Genomic DNA, 18,933 nt, shown 5'->3' with positions numbered 1-18,933 from the left:
TAGCATGTACCATGACTCAATCTAGCCCATGTCAAGAACTGATACATGCTTATACTAAAACATCACTGGATTCCATTGCACAGCATTCATCCTTCCCATTACGTACTAATAAGTCCAAAGATTCCAGGGAAATAATCAAATTAGATGTGATAGCTCTGGGGCTTGTCTTAGAGTTCTCTTTGCAATACTAAGTCACTATTTTATAATGTGCATGGTGTGTCTGTCTGTCTATATGTCTAACTATCTATTTCACTATCCATATATGTGGATCATTCTACATACAAAATGTACAATGCAAAAAGGGTGAGAATACTATATTCCCTATGGATAACAGAGATTACAAACCAATAACTAAAGCTAAAAACTCCAAGGATGCCATTATAATCACAAATTTGTGTTCAATTTTAGATAATCATTCAACAACTGAAATATACAGACAGCATGCTATTTGTTTAAAAAGTATATATATTATGAATATATATGACATTCATAATAAGTAGAGGTTACTAAAATATAACCATATGTTTCAAATTCAAACTACCAGTATAAAACCTTAAAATATATGTGAAAACCAGATGCACAATTTGATTTAAAAAGAAAATTGTAACAGCTTTTGATGATTCTTAATTTCCAATAGAGAGCTGCAGTCTTGTAACAAAAAAATCCATTTAGTACTTGAGTGTTTTTTGATGGCTGAGAAAGAAAAAAATTTTTCTATCGTTTGACAAAAGCTAAGAAAGAAATATCCCTTCTACTGCTAATTAAATATGTCTCTTGGGTAGAAAAAGAGAGCTAATATGTTCTTTTTATTTTCAGTTAGTGAAATTACTCTTTTAAAAATATTTTTTCTTTCAATGAATCAAAAATTAAAAACTCTGAAACATTAAACAAAACAACAACAATATATTGATATATATTACCCAACTGGCCAGTGTCAATAATTCTTAAACTGGTCTACAGAGTATTATGAGTGCACTATGTAAGAATGCTCTACTAACATAAAGCACAAATAAGTAGTCTTTGTGCACAGAAATGACATTACCATTATTTATGAATATTCCATAGTAATGTACCCTACATTTTTCATAAAACCCATGTATCATATGACTATGAAGATTAAACAGCAAAGTATGATCCAAAGAGGCTGTGGAACACCCTTATATTCTGTATTACTTTTTTTTTTTTTTAGATGTGATTCTTTCCTACACTTTTAAAGATTTCATAGTCAAACTGGCATTTTAAAAAGGAAACCAGTGAAGAATAAGGGTACTAAGAATGATATATGTAAGTACGCCACATTTCACACCATCTTTCTCCAACTCATTAAGTACCTCCTAAAACTTCTGCCTGCCAGCAGGATAGCCCATACCACTCACTCTGCCGCTTACAACTTCAGGAAAGGATGACACTATTCATCCCATAAAACATGAAAAGCTCAAGGAAAATTTGTTAGTTTGTGATAGAGAATAAATCTTCTTTCATCCCCTTCCACTATACACTCCTATTTTCTTCCACCACAATACTCACTCCAAGTTATGCCTAAGACAATAGTATATTCTTCCATAGAACCATTCTATTTTGCACATAGCTTCCCAAATTTAAAAACATGTAAAAACATCTATGGTGTGAGCAAAAGGATCTGCACCGAGGAAGTTACATGCAGAAGAGCACAGAACAAGAACCATTTAGGAGGTTTACATACTTTTTCTCATTACTTTTATCTGTGTAGGAGATGCCATAAAACCCATAATAAGAGTTAGATATATTTGCCGAATACTCTATCTTCAAAGTATAATTGTGTCCTGTTAGAAGGGCTTCAGGGGCAACAATGGCGATTTGTTCATGATATGGATATTCCAGGATTTCAACTTGTTTTTCTTGACTTGAAACTGCTGACATAAATGTCACTCTTGAAATATTGTGTCCTGTGCTATGGAGAATGATATTCCACGTGGCTTGAAGAGCCTGAAGTGAAATTGTCACAGAGCCCCTGAATGTCATTGAGGTTAGGTTTGGGTGTAGGCTAAGTTCATAGCGCTGAGGCATAATGGCAGTGGGAAGCCTAATTTGTGCCCATGGAAACAATTTCCCATTTGTGGCAATTGGCTGAATTAGTCCTGTTGACTGGTTTTTTTTGTGGCAGCCTTCTTTGGTAAAGGTACATCTAGGCAGTAGATAAATCACCATAATCACAGAGACAGCAACCACGATGACAAAAACACAGACCACTAAGGTCCTGGCAGAGGGTACTGAACAAGTCCCATCTGGACTCTGCCTGTAGCCTGTTGCACTGTTTCGAAGGCCTGAGCTTCTGTTCATGAAGGACATGCCCAGCAGCTTTGCAGATGACTCATAATCCTCTTCGTCCTCGTCCATCTCATGCTCACCAAGACCTCGCACCAGTAGCCTCGAACCCCGGGGCTCATATTCCACTTCATCGGGTTCCAGAGGGTGTAAACAAGGTTCTTTGGCTAAATCTACCACGTCTGGTTCTTCTTCAAACATGCTGTTTTCAATCATATTCCTTGGAAGCTGAAGTCGATCTACAAAATTAAGACATATGATAAGAGAGAGGTGGGGGAGAGCTCATAATACAATGTTTCTTGGAAACACCAAATTTAGTGGGTTTTTTAAATCACTAAGATTTATTTCCACCTTAACACTATATGAATTAAATAGAGGCTTTATGGCATTCTTGAGTTGTTCATTAAAAACTCAAGAATGTATAAAAAAGCATACTATAGTCATCAACCAAAAAAAAAAAACTAGTAAATAGGCTAATATTAAAGAAAGATGGTATAAAGCTAATTGTTTTTCTGTCACAGATTTTTTTCATTGTTAGTGGTCACTAAGTGCACAAAAATATTCTGATAGTGAAAAAGAATGGCTATTGTGCCTGTATAGAAGCTTACTGAAATGTATATAGATTTGAGGCCTGGCTAATTTTGGTGTGTGATATTTATTTTATTTGAATTTGTTTTCTTTTAATAATGAAAGTATAATTATATTTTTTTTTAAAACAGCTGTGGTTTTATACCACTTTCTTTATACAGTCCTACCCAACACCCTGGGTTCCAGGCTTGACTTTAGAGGATGTCACTCTAGTCATCTTTGCCTGTGTCTGTCCCTAAGTGGGGTCAAAAGGACTGCTGTCAATGCCTTTCTTCTGGGGTCTGGACACTTGAAGCTCAGATTTTTTTGGCCAAATACTGCAAACATAAGGCCTATGTGGGTCTCCTTTCTACGTCCCATTCTCCCTTGGGCAAATTACAAATGGGTTTACCTGCTTCTAGGCTTAAAAGGTGGCTCATCAAGAGAATGGGTTATTGTTTCCCTCAGGTAAAGAATGTTTCTGCACCATAGTAAATTGAAAGAAGATTACTTATGAAACTTTGGTAAGCAAGAAATAGTAACCTGGACAAAAAAATTAGAAAACAGATCAAACTACAGTTCAAACACCTGTTTTTTCACCCTTCTGTAACTTTCACAAGTACAACATTTCCCATCCTTAAAAACAGAACAAACACCATGAGTGCCAGCATATCTTGAAGCGGTGGGAGCTTTTCTAAGCTACATTTACCCCATTTGCCAAGAATCACTGAGGAGAAAGGTCTCAAGAAGCAAAGATTATCTATCAATAACTTAGATTTGGGACATTCAATATTTTGTATTTTTAAAAAATCACATCTTATAAGGGATTTCAAGATTTTTAACAAACTGAAATCATCTTTAACTTGTTCTCACAAGGAACTTTACAATTAACATTTCTAATCTTCACAACAGTTCTATAAAGTAGCAAAAATTAAGACATTAAAAAAAACAAACAGAAGTGGATTAATTTAATTTCAAAGTCATATATTTACTTGTATAATTGATATTTGAACCCACATTCTAAAAAAAATTATTTCAAATTTTAATCTCAATATACTGCATCTTCTGACCCATGTTAATTTAGTGAAATGGAAGAGCTTTTAAAAATTTGGTATCTGACAATGAAATTATTAAAAATATTATTCGGGGCTGGAGAGGTGGCTCAGAGGTTAAGAGCACTAGCTGCTCTTCCAGAGGTCCTGAGTTCAATTCCCAGCAACCACATAGTGGCTCACAGCCATCTGTAATGAGATCTCCTGTGAGATGAAATTACGCTCCTTAAGCATCTTACCCTAAGCCAGAAGCAGACAACCATGAGCATTGTTTATTCAGTAAATGTTTAACTTAACTATCACTGGGTAGAGAATCAGCTTAATATTAGAGCATTCCCATTCATCAACTAGGATCCATCAGAACTTTTTGAGTCTGACTGTTTTTAGTTAGAGTTTCTGTAGGCTAATCCTATGGAGGCACTTTCTTGATTAAGAGCCCTTCTTCCCAGCCAAAGGTTGGGGTAGTGAAGGCAGAGGCAGGTGGTTCTCTAAGTTTGAGGCCAGCCTGGTCTACAGAGGGAGTTCCAGGACAGTCAGGCCTACAGAGAAACACAGTTTCTTTCCTTTATTTATTTGTTTGTTTGTTTGTTTATTTAACTATATTTATTTTAAAAAATCCTTCTTCCCAGATGACCATACCTTGTGTCAAGTTGACATAAAAATTATCCAACACAACTGCTTAGCAATGACTTGTTTAAAGCCAAGGAATATTTAACAGTTGAGCATTTAATATGTCCTATCCTCATCAAATCTGAGAATTGGCCAGTCAATAATCTGTCAAAATGCAGATAACTTATTTTTATTATTAAACACCTCATCAGATTAATATTTACATAGAACTTTACTCTTCTAGTAGTAAAGCAAACCAAACAATCTGCCATATTTTACTGAGTATTACAAGCACACAGTTCTGATGTATACAATTCTTTTCATTTAAATACCAACCTGGGGAAACCCATTATTATTACAGGCCAATCAAAGATAGCACTTTCAATCTGTTTTTTTTTTATGTTGTCTTGATTCTTAAGTCAATATACTTTAATTTTAGCATAATTGTAAGGTTATTCTATACTGTAATTAGACTTATTCCTTCTAAGAAACAGTATAATATTATAATATATAATATACATTATATATACAGTATAATATATAGCATTTTCCCCTTCCCTTTCCAAAAAGAAAGAAAGTAAAGTTTCACATGTACATATATAAACAGTAAAGGTGTAATTTAACTGGAGTACAAATGTGTTTTCTTGCTTAGCATGCATAAGTAGCTTGATATGTAACAATTCATATTATAAAGCTTTCACATTTGAAAAATAAAACAAGCAAACAACTAGTAGCATATTTTCTTGATGTATTTATTGGCTGTGAGCCTGGCCTTTAAAAGCTGAACCATCTCTCCAGCCCAGAAGCAGTGTTTTCTGAAGCTTCCTAAAGCTACACATAGACGCTGTCTGTAAATCAACAAATTCCTAGTTGAAATTTAACTTCTAAATAACATGGATCCATGTGGCTGTAATCTAAGAAAACTGAAGATATTTCTATCCCTCTGATGCTGTGCCTAGACTCAACGTTTATGGACCAGATCTAAACTGCAAACTGTTTATTATCTATCTGTGACAGGACAGTCATAGAAAACTAGCTTCTAAAACCTTTTATTACAATCTGACAGAGTAATTTCATGTCTGTTGAATTCAATGCTATTTAAAATGAGACTTATTTTTGCATATCTTTTAAAAATTTTCTAATAATTCTTTTTTATATAATCAGCAGTGGATTAAATGTTTCAACAAAAATCTAAATAAAAAAACAAGACACCCTGGTTGTTCGGGTCAGATAATCTGAAAGCAATGGGTCTGGGCCATGGTAGTTCAGAGGAAGAAGTCCTAGACTATGATGGGGTGGGGGAGGGCAATCACATGACAGGTAGGAAGCACATAATGATGCTCCTTTGGGTTGGATGAACCAGTTGGGTAGCAACACAGAGGGAAATCTGCATCTATCAAGTCCTTCGGATATACTTCAGCTGGGAAAACTGAAAGAAGGAAAATCAGACCCTAAGATTGAGAATATAGGTTTTCAGTCTGTCTCTGTAGTTTCTTCATCTCTCTCCCTAACCTTTGTGTCACCACCCCCCACTCATGAGAGAAAGCAATGGCAATAAGGTAAGCACAGCATATGAACTATGATATATTTAATACGCTTGTCAGCTGGTTAGAACTATTTAATTAACAGCATTATATAGAGATTATAGTTTCATGTTCAGATGAATGCTTAAATTTTAGCTCTTTTATTGATTATTAGAGCAGAAGCAGGTTACTTTGCCTGGTCTCAGTCTCCTTACCTACAATGTAGACACCCTGATTTTATAAGACTGTCATAAGGACTATGGTAGTGAGTCTTGTGCTCAAAGGAAGGATGGAGATAGATGATTAAGATTACTAAATTGTAATTTAAATCACACAGTGGCTGAAACCATTCAAAGGGAGACAAGAGTCACACAGTATCAGTTTCTAAAAGTGGACAGAGGGAAAAAAGGCAGCACAGGAGATTAAGAAAGAAGAGATGAGCAAGCAAGAAATCAGGAGAGTAGCATGCCTGGAACCAACTATAAGGTTTCATAAGGAAAGGGACTGACAGTTAATGTATTAGAAAGGTCAAGTAAAAACAGGACTGGAAATCTCCTCCCACTCCCTGCATCTGGCAACTAAAAAACCAGGGACTTTTAAGCTGTGCTTTCAGTGGAAAGATGGGAATGCAAGTGCTATTCCAGTCTCCCAAGGAAGCAAGGTGCAACTGAAGGAAAGGGCTGCACACTGTTCTTTCAAGGTACATGGCTGTTTGTAAGGAAAAATGCAGGATCAGTGTTATATGTATGTGTATATATGTGTATGTATGTATGTATATGTGTGTATATGTGTACACGCCCCCCCACACACACACACAGTTTCAGTAGAAAGTTAAATCCTTTTGTTTTTGTTAGTCTATGTTTAAGGTGGAAGCAACTTAAGCATGCATTGCTATGGGAAAGGAAAAATAAAGAAAGATAAAATGTGGGTGTGGAGGCAGAGCTGAGGGAAAACACAAGGACATTATCTCAGAGTGATTGAGAGAGATCACAAGAACTCCAAGGAGGATGATCATGACTAAGCCACTTTTCCTCTGGGCCTGAGAACTGAAGGTAAAGACTGAGAAGAGTCACATCCCCAAAAAGAGATCCACAGTCAGCCTCTGTGAACTCTGTGACAGGAGAAACAATTCCATATGCCCAGCACAACAGTCGAGAACGGAGAAGGCAAAGACACTTGGGGAGAATGATAAAAGAGGATCAAGGAGCGCTGCCTCAGAGCAGGGCACTGTGGAGACATTTACACAGCCCAGTGCTTACCAGCCCCGGCTTAGAGAAAAAGAATGTGTATTTTATCACAATTAAAACAGAAAAGTAAACAAAAATTAAATCATAAAAGAAACAAATCATGACTCCAGAGCTTCATAAGCAGGGAGGATGTCGTAAGAGGCCAGGGGAAGTATAGAGGGGCTGCTAGCAAGAGAGTGATTAACTGAGGTGCAATTTGGAGAACAGGAAAAAATGCAAACCATGACAACATAGCAAGAGACTTGGATTAAGAGAAGCAAACTTTCCACAGATACAATCCCTTTACACAGTCATCCCATTTTCTGAGAAAATGAAATAGTATGTATTTTTAAACTAACAAGCCAAAATCCACCCCCCAAAGCCTAATCTAAACAAATTTTCTTGGGCAGAAACAAGGCTTGCTATATTCAAATGAGGCTATAATACTTAACAAGCATTGCTCTGCTTCTCAGAAACCCCCACCATGACCTACTGATATACAGCCAAATGCTGTAAACATGGAAAAGCATTTATAAAATATATTCTAGACTATCTCCAGCTGTAAACTTCATTAAAGTTCCTTTAACTCAGTGTGTTTCTTTTGTAAACAAGTGGGTATATGGCTGGAGATATGGAGCAAGACCATCGTGGAGAAATGATTCAGCCCTGAAGGAATTAAGATTTACTTTTCCCAGCTGAGTGCAATGGCATACACCTCTTGGTCCTGCTACTTCTAAGGCTGAGAAAGGAAGATCACCCCAGGAGTAGAAAGTCAGCATAGTAAACACAGCAAGACCCTATGGAAGGAAGGGAGAAAAAAAAGAAGGGAGGAGGGAGGAAGGGAAAGAAGATATGCTTTTTTCTTGTAAGCTACCACTATAGTTAAAGTTCATTTCAACACATTAAAATTGCTGTCCCAATCAGACAAAACTGTTGTTGGCACTAAACTGTTCTTCCTCTTGTAATCTATTATTCATCTGCACAAATGATACAAGTGTTTTTCACATACTGGACAACAGACAAATCAAGTATGTGACCTCTAAGGAAAAAAAGAGATGCGTAGTGAGGTAAATTGAGGATGGGTAATTATGCTGATCCATTTCTGACTCAGAGCAAGACCATTATTGCCTCCAGGCCAGACTGTTGATAACCACAACAATCCCCTCCTAAAAGTGTTTCAGAGCATGGTAACATTGAAACACTGCTTGGCTGCCCACCAAAAACCCCACTTCCATAAAAAGCAGCCCCCTAAAAAAGGCTCTAGACAGCTTCTCTTTGCTATTTTCCACTGTAGTTGTACTGCAGTATATCTAATCAACTCTACTTCTTCATTTTCCTTTCTTAGTGAATTCTTTATCTATCTAAATCACAAGATTGTGACCTTTGTTCCACACAGTAATGAGCCCCAAATAACTCTGGTTCTCTGCCTTGGGACAATTTTCCAATAGTAGAATGACAAGCTGGAGTCCAAGTGGAACAGGACTGGCAGACAGAGACTGAGGCAAGGGAGAAAGGGAGCTAAGTACCAGGGACCACATAGTCTTGTACAGGATTTCCTGAGAGCGCTTTGTCAAACACAGCACATACCCTCGTAAAAGAGGGAGACAATATCCCCGAAAGGAAACAGAAGCACCAGAGGTCAAGCAATATAGAGAAATGCCAACATACAACCCAGTCACAGCAAAGAGAACTCATTTGACATCAACTTGAAACACTAGGGTGTAGAAATCACACCCTCAAGTAAGGTCTACTGTATACCTATACTAAAAAAGTCTAAGACCAAGCCCTAAGGAAACCCTCAGGAGAAAAAGAATTCGAATCTTGCTAAGTTAGCAAGACCCGAGAATTGCCCTGAGATAAAAGCCTATAAGCCTATAAGCAAGTGATCAGCCAGTAACTAAGTTGCCTTTAAAATAACACCCCATGGAAAAATATGAACAAAACAAACACAAAACCTCTACAACATGTCTTCAGTACTGTCCAAAATGTAATAGAAAATCACTAGTCATTTAATGACACAAGAAAATGTGACCCATAAGAAAACAAAAGTTAGCTGCTGCACTTAACTTTAGAACAGCTGCAGTAAATATGTTCCAAAGAATAAAGGAAACTGGCTTTAAAAAGTAAAGCAGAGGACTATGAGAACAGATAGGAATTTCACCAAAAAAAACTGAAACTAAATATAAGGGACCAGAGGCTGAGGAGATGGCTCAATGGGTAAGAATAATTGCTGCAAAACCATGAAGACCTGGGTTTAAATCTCCAGCACTCAAGTGAAAAATGTGGACATGATCCCGTATTCCTGTAACCCCAGCACTGGGCAGAGAAGACAGGCTGAACCCAGGAGCTTGCTGGCCTTTAGCCTAGCAAAAACTGTGACCAACAGGTTCAGTGAAAGATCCGGTCTGAAAGGAACAAGGCAGGAAGCAACAGAAGATACCCAGCATCTTCCTATGGCCTCTGCACATGCACATATGAACACACCCTGTGGTGGTGTGAATAGGAATGGCCCCCATGACTCGTGTGTTTGAATGCTTGGCCCATAGGGAGTGGCATTATTAGGAGATGTGGCCTTGCTGGAGTAGGTGTGGCTTTGCTGAAGTGTGTCACTAGCGGGTGAGCTTTGAAGTCTCAGAAGCTCAAGCCACACTCAGTGTGTCTGTCACTTCCTGTTGCCTGTGGATCCAGATGTAGAACTCCCAGGTACCTCTCCAGAACCATGTCTGCCTGCATACTGCCATGTGTTCTGTCATGACAATAATGGACTAAACCTCTGAAACTGTAAGCCAGCCCCAATTAAATGTATTTCTTTATAAGAATTGCTGTGGTCATGGTGTCTCTTCACAGCAATAAAAACCCTAACTAAAACACACCCCCTTTCCTCCAACACACACACACACACACACACACACACACACACACACACACACACAGGAAAAACAGGCAATTGGGTAACTGCAGTATTGACATGTTCAATAATTAAAATGAAAAAAAAAACCAATGAATGGACTTAACAGCAGCTGGAAATAGCAGGGGAAAAAAGCCATATGAACTTGACAGGCCATTAAAAATTACCAATTTAAGGAACAAAGGGATAAAATATGAAAGAAAAATGAATACTCCATCAGGTATTTTATGGGTTAATATCAAATATTGTAACATAAGTTAACAAGAGCCCCAGAAGACTCATGTGAAAATGAGACAGAAAGAATTATTTGAATAATAGTTAAAATTTCCTAAGTTTAATTTTAAAAAAATGTTAGAGTATCCACAAGAAGAATAAATTTTAAAAAATGTACTAGATACACCATGACCAAACTGCCTAAACAAAAAGAAGCAAAAACTCTTTAAAGAAGCCTCAAAATAATACATTATCTTTAAGAAAAACAACACTAATGTCTTGCAATAGTTGGGCCAGCAAATAATACAGTATTTTTAAGAGGCCAAGAGTAAAACTATGACATCAACTTTGCATCCTATCCCCAAAAACAGTATCATTCAGAAACAAGGATAGTATGTAGGTACTTTCAACATAGATGACAGAATTCATCTCAAGCAATTACATACTACAAAAAATTATAGAGCAGACTTCTTAGAATGAACAAAAATATTAGATATATAGGAAGATATATAGACATCAGACATATTAGATATATAGAAAGAGGGAAATATCAGAAATAATATGAGTGTTAAAAATAAAAATATGCTCTTTATCTAGAATCTTCTTAAAAGAATATGCTTAGAGTAAGAAATAACATTGTAGATATTTGTTATTTGTAAACCATGTAAATAAAAGCTGCAGGATGGGAAGTGAGTAAAGGAAGTGGGGTGAGGACACAATGGAAACAATCAAAAATTCAAACAGTAAATTATTAGACAATTTCTAAGTATTTGGGGAAATAAAATCCTCATACAATCCACTGGTTAAAGAAACCACAAGGAATTTAGAAAGCATTTAAAGCAAATAATAACATAAAATTTCTAGGGTTTTTTGTTTTGTTTTGCTTTAAATGCCTGTGTTAGAAAAATGTTCAAAACTAATAACAGAACTTTTCATTCTAAGGAATTAGAAAGACTAACAAATCAAGTATCCTGAAAGTAGAAGAAGAAATAAAAAGGAGCAGAAACCAGTGCAATACAAAACAAAAACAACAGGTCAAAGCAAAGCACACCGCTGCAGGGAAGGCTAGCAGGGCTCTGCTGCTAACACTCCTAAGAACCAGCCTATAGTCCACACATCTCAAACACTGGTGCAGCTCCAAAACCAAGTGTTCACTCCTCCAAAGTCTCATCCAGTTGACTAAAGGAAAATCAGAAGTAAGTCCTGGGCTAGAGACAGCATCTGTCCTTTCAAAGCATTCTGGCAAACAGAACCAGCTAGTGATACTGTTACTATGCCCAAGCTAAAAAAAAAAAAAATACACCTCCTACTCCCCACTGCCCAGGAAAAAGCCCTCATCCATCTCTATATTTTAATTTTTGTACCTTTTATTTCTTTAAAAGAAATGTCTTTTATATGTTCATTTAAAAATTTTAACCGTGTAGTTCTGAATATGAAAAGGGCAAAGGGGCTCATTTGTGTAAGCATCTGCTTTAAGAGTTTTACTTCATTTCAGATAACCACAACTCTGAGGCTCCTTTTTGCAAAAATATGACCATCCTACACAGAAATTTGGGTTACGGCTATGTGTAATAGCACCGTTGCTCTGAATCTCAGAGACCCATTGACCAAGCTTATATATAAGCTAACTAAATCAGTCCTTGTCTCAGTTGAGCTTTTAGAACTCCACAAAGCACACACCATGCACAGGGCTGGTCTGTTTGACAGAATGTGAAAGTGCTACAAACACGGGAAGGGTGCATGACTACCACAGCACTTCTCTGCTCCCTATTCTACCTCTTAGTCTCCCCATGACATACACCATTCCCCTTCTTCAAAATTGTATCAGTCCAATGCAATTTTCATATCTCTGTAGTTTTTTTTCAAAATTAATAAACTATTTTTAGAATACTCCTTAAATGACTATACCATAAAATACAAGATACATAATTCTTAGGAAGAAAAGGATAGAAATACTATGGCAAAGAACTGTTACAGGCCTTGAAAATTAATAACCATGATTTCCACAGATATTACTGTCACATAATCCACTTTCTCTCTACAGTAAACCTTATGGTCAATCAAGAAAAAGCAACTTGAATTTTAGTAAACTTCACATTGGTATTCTAAACTAATCCTGCCAACTTGAAAGATTATCCAGCACAGGCTTACTTCCTGGTAACCACTGTACATAGAGTTTTGTTTATAATTAGACTGTGTGATGCTAATTATATCAGTAGCCCTGCCAATGTTCTATGGAGGATACAAGGAGAGTCAAGAGTTATTCCAGAATCATGAAATCACCTCCCTCTCCACAGTGCACACCACTAACCACCTGTCAAACCTGGAGACTGGAAATTGTACAGGGAACTGGACTATATGGCCTTTAGAGTTTAGGATGGAATACTGAGTCCAAAATCTGCACTGTAATTACTTTTAGAATAATGAGCACACTTTAATACTTATGACTTCTTTCTTATTATTAAAAATTGAAAGAATCAAGATTAATAAAATTCAAAGGGCTAGTTTACTCTGTAGAACATGGAATTGTTCAATTAAGTAAACTGTACTTAAAACATTTTGCTTCACTCACATATAAATCTTTGAGGGAGAGATTCATGTCATTTCACCTTGGTAAATGTGCCTAAAAGGGGAGAAGCCTGCAATAAACATCTGAAATAAAAGTAGCATCCAACACATTAAAATTAAGTCAAAATTAATGAAGATTACCCTGGTCTATGCATTAACTCTTCAAAAACTGAACTTACGTTTACTGATATTCAGGGAATGATAGAGTTCACATATGAGTTATGAAGTTAATAAGCTCCTTCTAACACCTACAATGGGGCCAAGTCTTAAAGAAGGCCTAGGAATACTTCAGGGATTATGAGCAGTAGCCACATTTCATCTCTACTGGACACCAACTCTTGAGATCATTGCTAAGATGTCATTTGCATCCCATTAGTAGATAAATTCATTAAAACAAAAAAGAATCCAGAAATCTCACTTTCTCCTTGGGACCCACAAACACCAAAACACTGATTTCTTTTAAGATCTACAACAGTGTTCATGTAAGACCTCAGTGACTATGGATTTATATATTTGTTTCTGGGGATTTCAATATCCACATTTCACGCTTTAACTCATCTGACCTCCTAGGCCAAACAGCTGCCTTGACATGAAAGATGCTATAATTGTTCCTAACACCCCTAGGGATTGAGTGTACCTAAAGCTATGCTCATTTGCCTTTATATAACAAAAAAAAGGTAACTTGCAGTTAGTCTTACAACTACAATTTGTAAGAAGGCAATTTAACTTTATTTAATTCTCAAACTTTTCTGTTTAAAATAACCTAAAGGGCAGCGTTACAGACACCAAGTATAATTTACCAAATAGATATACCGAGTCAAATTTCTACCATTTGCAAATTATTTACTGTGTTACATGAAGAGCCTATTCACAACTTCTATTTTCTGTAGTTTTGCATACTTTGAGCAGAAATTAATACTTCTGTACTAGAGAGAAGCACAAAGATGAATTCCTACCTGGTTTAATTTTGCAGCTATGAAACATGTTTTAAGCTTCTATGTAGGAAAGCATTTGAGATTAAAAAGAAATCTGCTATAGAACTGCAGGACACAAAGTATTAGTAGTGCCTGGAAGCTCTGCAAAAAGAACATAAGGGATCAAAGGTAGAGACAAGAAACATCTGCAGCATTCAACAGTCCTTAGCAGAATACTGCAATCCTTAACAGAAACACACAAAAGAGAAAAAAAATGAAAAAGTAATTTCCTGTAGAAAAAGGAAGAAAGTTTCCACCTGAATAAACAAGATGAAGAACTTCCATCAGCAGATCCACACACTAGATAAAATTTTAGTCAATTAGCCAACATAGCAACTATGTCTGTATATTTTAATCTGTAAATAAAATGTTAAGGGAAGATTTTCTTTATGGCTTATATTTTTCACTAGCTTTTAGAAATTTCTCTTTAACATGATCTCAACACAACAAACCCAGCTTGGCAAAGTTATAGCTACTGATAAGCTTATACCAGGATTCTTAAATTCATGTCTCATCAATACATATCAAGTTCTAAAATGTTTTTTCACCAAGTAAGTCCACAAGAGAATAATATCAATTACACAGGGATATGTTGGAGAATGTTTTTACACATACATACATACACACACACACACACACACACACACACACACACACACACACAGAGAGAGAGAGAGAGAGAGAGAGAGAGAGAGAGAGAGAGAGAGAGAGAGAGAGAGAGAGAGAGAAGCCTGCAAGATGGTTACTGTGTAATAATGTTTGCTGAACAAACCTGAGGACCTATTTGATTCCCAGAACCCATGGGATTCAATGGATACAACGGCACATCCATGGCAATGGGAGGCAGAGACAGGAGAATCTATCAGAGGCTGGTGGGTAAGATAGTCTGGATTGCACAGTCCAACGGAAATAGCAAGAGTCCCTGCCTCAGTGCTTCAACAAGGTGAAAAGAGATAAGTGACTCCTCAAAGCTGTCCTCTGAACTCACTTATCCTGTGATACATGCATGGCTGCATTTACACACACATATCATACATAATACTCATACTTTCACATAAACAAAATGGTAGTAAGTAAACTTAAAAAAAGAAATGTTTAGGGCCAGTGAGATAACTCAGTAGTACAGGTACTTGCAACCAAGCCTGATGACCAAAGTTTAAACCTTGTGTCCCACAGGGTGGAAGGATGGAATCAAACCAATGCATACAAGTTATTCTCTGACTTCCACATGCAACCCCTACCCAATACACATACAATAAATAAATGTAATAAAAGTTTTAAGTGAATGTTTATAGCAGTTTTCTCACAAAGCAAGAAAGGAAGGGAGCGAGGGAGGGAGGAAGGGAGGGAAAGGGGAAGGGAAGGAGGGGAGAGGAGGGCAAAAGACTATACTCATCCTATTTATTCTTACTATAAATATCTGGAGCTGGGTACTTATAAAGAAAGAAAAAAGATTACTTGGCTCACAGTTTTGGATCTTGGTGAATCCAGAGAGCATGTAGCTCTGATTAGGCTCCCTTGAATATATCACCTCATGCTGGATGGCACTACAATGGCAGGAACACAGAGGAAGATAGGAAGACGACCAGAGCAAGGGGGTGTCAGGCTCACTGTTCTGTAACAACCCTCTCTGCAGTGCTAACCCAGGATTAAAGGAAAAGTACGTCATTCCCTTCTAAGGACAGTGCCCTCAATCACCTAAAAGCCTTCCAAGTTCCACCTCTTAAAAGTTCCATCACCTCCCAACAACACACTGAGAAACAATTCCCAAGAATCTGTGAACCTTTGGTGGGTAAATCATAGAACACGGCTAACTGTTTAACAGCAGCAGGTGAGTATGCTCATATTTAATACAGTATTATACAGACAGATAATATATGTTTACCTTAAATAAGGAAAGGTATTCAAAATACAGTTTAAAGAAAAAAAAGCAGGTTACAGAATTTTAAATAAATATGAATCCAATAGGATACAATGTAAATAAAATATTATTGTTATTATTATTAACTGTGGTTATTCCTGAGATAGAGCTTGGGTATGCTAGACATTTTTATTACCCAATTTTTCTTTTATATGTAAATGGAATAAACTTTCATACATGTAAAAACAATGTTTTAAATATGCTAAGATAGAAAGTTAGTGAGTTAATTAAAAAAAATATATTGTTGGCTTAGAGAGAAATCAGGAAACCTGGATACCAAGATAGTATTTGCTATTTCTCTTTTGTTGATCTCTTTTTAGGAAGTGGGATTTTATCTTTACTACTCAAATTTTTACAGTCCTTGTAACTTGGTTTAATAAATGAAATGAAGCAGAAAGATTTTGGCAGAATTTTTAATGCTAGGCCTTGGGAGGCTGTGTAAACTTTGCTATTCATTACTACTTTTACAGCTCTATGAGAGGGAATCCAAGTTAGCTTCCTTGTGGGTGGGGGAACCACATTAAAAGACATCCAGCCAATAGCCAGCATCCACAGCCAGACACACAAGTGAAGCTATCTTAGAAGCATCTAGTCTCAAGTCAAAGCAACAGCCAATGACTGCTTAAGAGCGACTTCAGACAGGAAGAGCGGAAGAAACACTTACCTAAACCCAATCTAAATTACTGAGCTAAAGAATCATTAGCAAATAAAACGGTTGTTGTTTTAAGTCATAAATTTTAGAAATTCTATGTAATAACATATGATCTCCTTATTCATTATATAGTATAACCATCAATAATTCAGTGATCTTATTTTCTGAGGATTCAAGCTCTACCACTGAGCTACATGCCCCTGAATTATTCTTACAGAACAATTTATCCCCAAAGACAAAATTTAAAGCACACTGTACATATCAGTTTACAGTTCCATGGCACATCTGAGATGGAAAAGCACGCAGGGCCTCACTGTTACTTCAGATTCAACTCAGAAACAGGAAAGAACAGAGCATTTGTCGTTAGAACGATTTGCATTCTTCATACAAAAACTCCTGTATATAGATGTAGGCTTATCATCCTAAGCCTAAGGGGTTTGATGTATATGACTTCATTATCAACAAGACAGCCTTATCACCCTACAAACAATGATGATGAGCAACAACACTTACCAAAGGCTCTCTCACATAATAACACTGGACTGAGCAACAGAAATAACAGAGGATAGCTAAGAACTTCTCTGGAACCAGACATTCTGCCACTTCCTAAATTCACTGTCTTACCAAGCTGAGGCAATAAGATGGATTTTCTGCCTCTCTCATTAAAATTAAGAAGCTAGAACTGGGCATGTTGGTATATACCTCTAACCCCAGCACTTGGAAGGCAGAGGCAGGTGGATGTCTGAGTTTGAGGCTAGCCTGGTCTACATACAGAGTTCAGATTCTGTCACAACAACAACAAACAAATAAACAAACAAAAATCTACTGTCTCCTGTACTGAAACTTCAAGTTTGCTGTTAGAAAACTAAGTGCTGTTGTATGAAAACAAACGCTGGGATCTTAAATAAGCCTATAAAGAGAATCCTAAGAAATTTCATGCATAAAACAATTATATTTGTTGAAGGATATTTACTAAAAATGACAGGAATAAAACATATTTTATAAATAATCATTTTTATTTTTGAGATTATAATTACTTTATTCTCTCCTTTCTATTCTTCCCTCAAAACTTTCACATGTACCATCCCCTACTCTCTTTCAAATTCACAGCCTCTTTTTCTTTAATTGTTGATTATATAGATAAACAAATACACACACTCCTAAATATATAAATACAACCTGCTCAGTCTGTAAAATTTAAATTCTCTACAGGAAGATGGAAATGAAACAATTCAGTCCATGCAGGCTAAGCATAGTGATTTTGAAAGCAGTCACTTTCTCAGAGTCACAGGAAATGGTTAAGCAACCTCAGAGCAGTCATTTGTTTTTGTTTCACAAATATTTTTTTCTAAATAATTATTTTCAAATAATAAGATATCTTAGACTAAATGGAAGCAAGTCCATTCTGATATTGTAAGTTACTTCTGGTTGAGATATTCTTATTCCTTTTTTAAAAAGTAATGGGAACTCACATTTTAATGAATTTTCATACTTTTATACTAAAATAAATTCTTAAAATCTAATCAAAGATAATCACAGTAAGAGTGCTGTGGGATGTCTTTATGCTGTAACTATGTATGGCTCCCATTGGATAATAAATAAAGCTGTTTTGGCCTATGGTAAGAAAGCTTACAGCCAGGCGGGAAATCCAAGGAGAGATACAGAGAGAAGAGGGTCAGAAGCAGAACAGACACCAGTCCACCACACAAGGAGCAACATGTAATGGCACACAGGTAAAGCCACAGAACACGGGGCAATACATAGATTAATAGTTATGGGTTAATTTAAGATGAAAGAGCTAGCTAGCAAGAATTCTTAGCCATAGGCCATACAGTTTATAATGAATATTAAGCCTCTGAGTGATTATTTTATAAGCGGCTACAGGACTGTGGATGAGAGAGATTTGTCCCAAGCATGGGCCAGGTAGGACACAGGGAATCTTTTGACTACATCTGACGTACCAACTTGGGGTTCTCGAATTTCCATTAGGCCTGAAAGAGTTTAAAAAGGGCTTCTAAGCACACAATAACAGAGTCAAAAACAGCTTCCTACTTGTGTCTCTAATGCATGCAGGCCACAGTACAGAAATGCCGCAGCATTCAGGCTTGAGCACAGCCTGGTGGATTCCTGCCTCGGTACACAGACGTGTCTTCAAGCTGTGCAGCATGCTGCATGGTGGATTTAGCTTTTACTCATACAGACAAAAAAGGTTTCTGGGCCATCTACATGCTACCTTGTGGCAGCATGGACCCTATAGCTGGCGGGGTAAGCATGACTCTCCTGGGTACCTCTGCCATGTTGGGAAGCCAATAGGGGCAGAGTCAGCAGCCAAGGCTGCTGCGTTGGTCCAAGCTAAACAGTTTAGCAGTTTAAAATCTCTCCTGGTCAGAGAAGGATTATAGATTCACAATGAGAC

The 18,933-nt window shown here is 36.8% G+C and overlaps 1 protein-coding gene across 2 annotated transcripts in view; it reads right to left on the bottom strand.

Annotated features, from left to right (window-relative positions):
• Lnpep (leucyl and cystinyl aminopeptidase) overlaps positions 1-18,933 on the bottom strand; it is a 96,993-nt gene that overhangs the window by 52,568 nt on the left and 25,492 nt on the right. For both annotated transcript variants that reach the window (XM_052750694.1, XM_052750693.1), the window contains exon 2: positions 1,703-2,543. In XM_052750694.1, the coding sequence (XP_052606654.1) occupies positions 1,703-2,520 (818 nt within the window). In that variant the 5' untranslated portion in view covers positions 2,521-2,543. The remainder of the gene's footprint in view (positions 1-1,702; positions 2,544-18,933) is intronic.

This window comes from Peromyscus californicus, unplaced genomic scaffold, assembly GCF_007827085.1.
Source record: "Peromyscus californicus insignis strain IS unplaced genomic scaffold, ASM782708v3 Scaffold_22__1_contigs__length_63687245, whole genome shotgun sequence".
NCBI classification, from domain to species: domain Eukaryota; kingdom Metazoa; phylum Chordata; class Mammalia; order Rodentia; family Cricetidae; genus Peromyscus; species Peromyscus californicus.
Note: the sequence above shows the minus strand (reverse complement) of the source record. Positions and strands in the feature narration are given on the sequence as shown.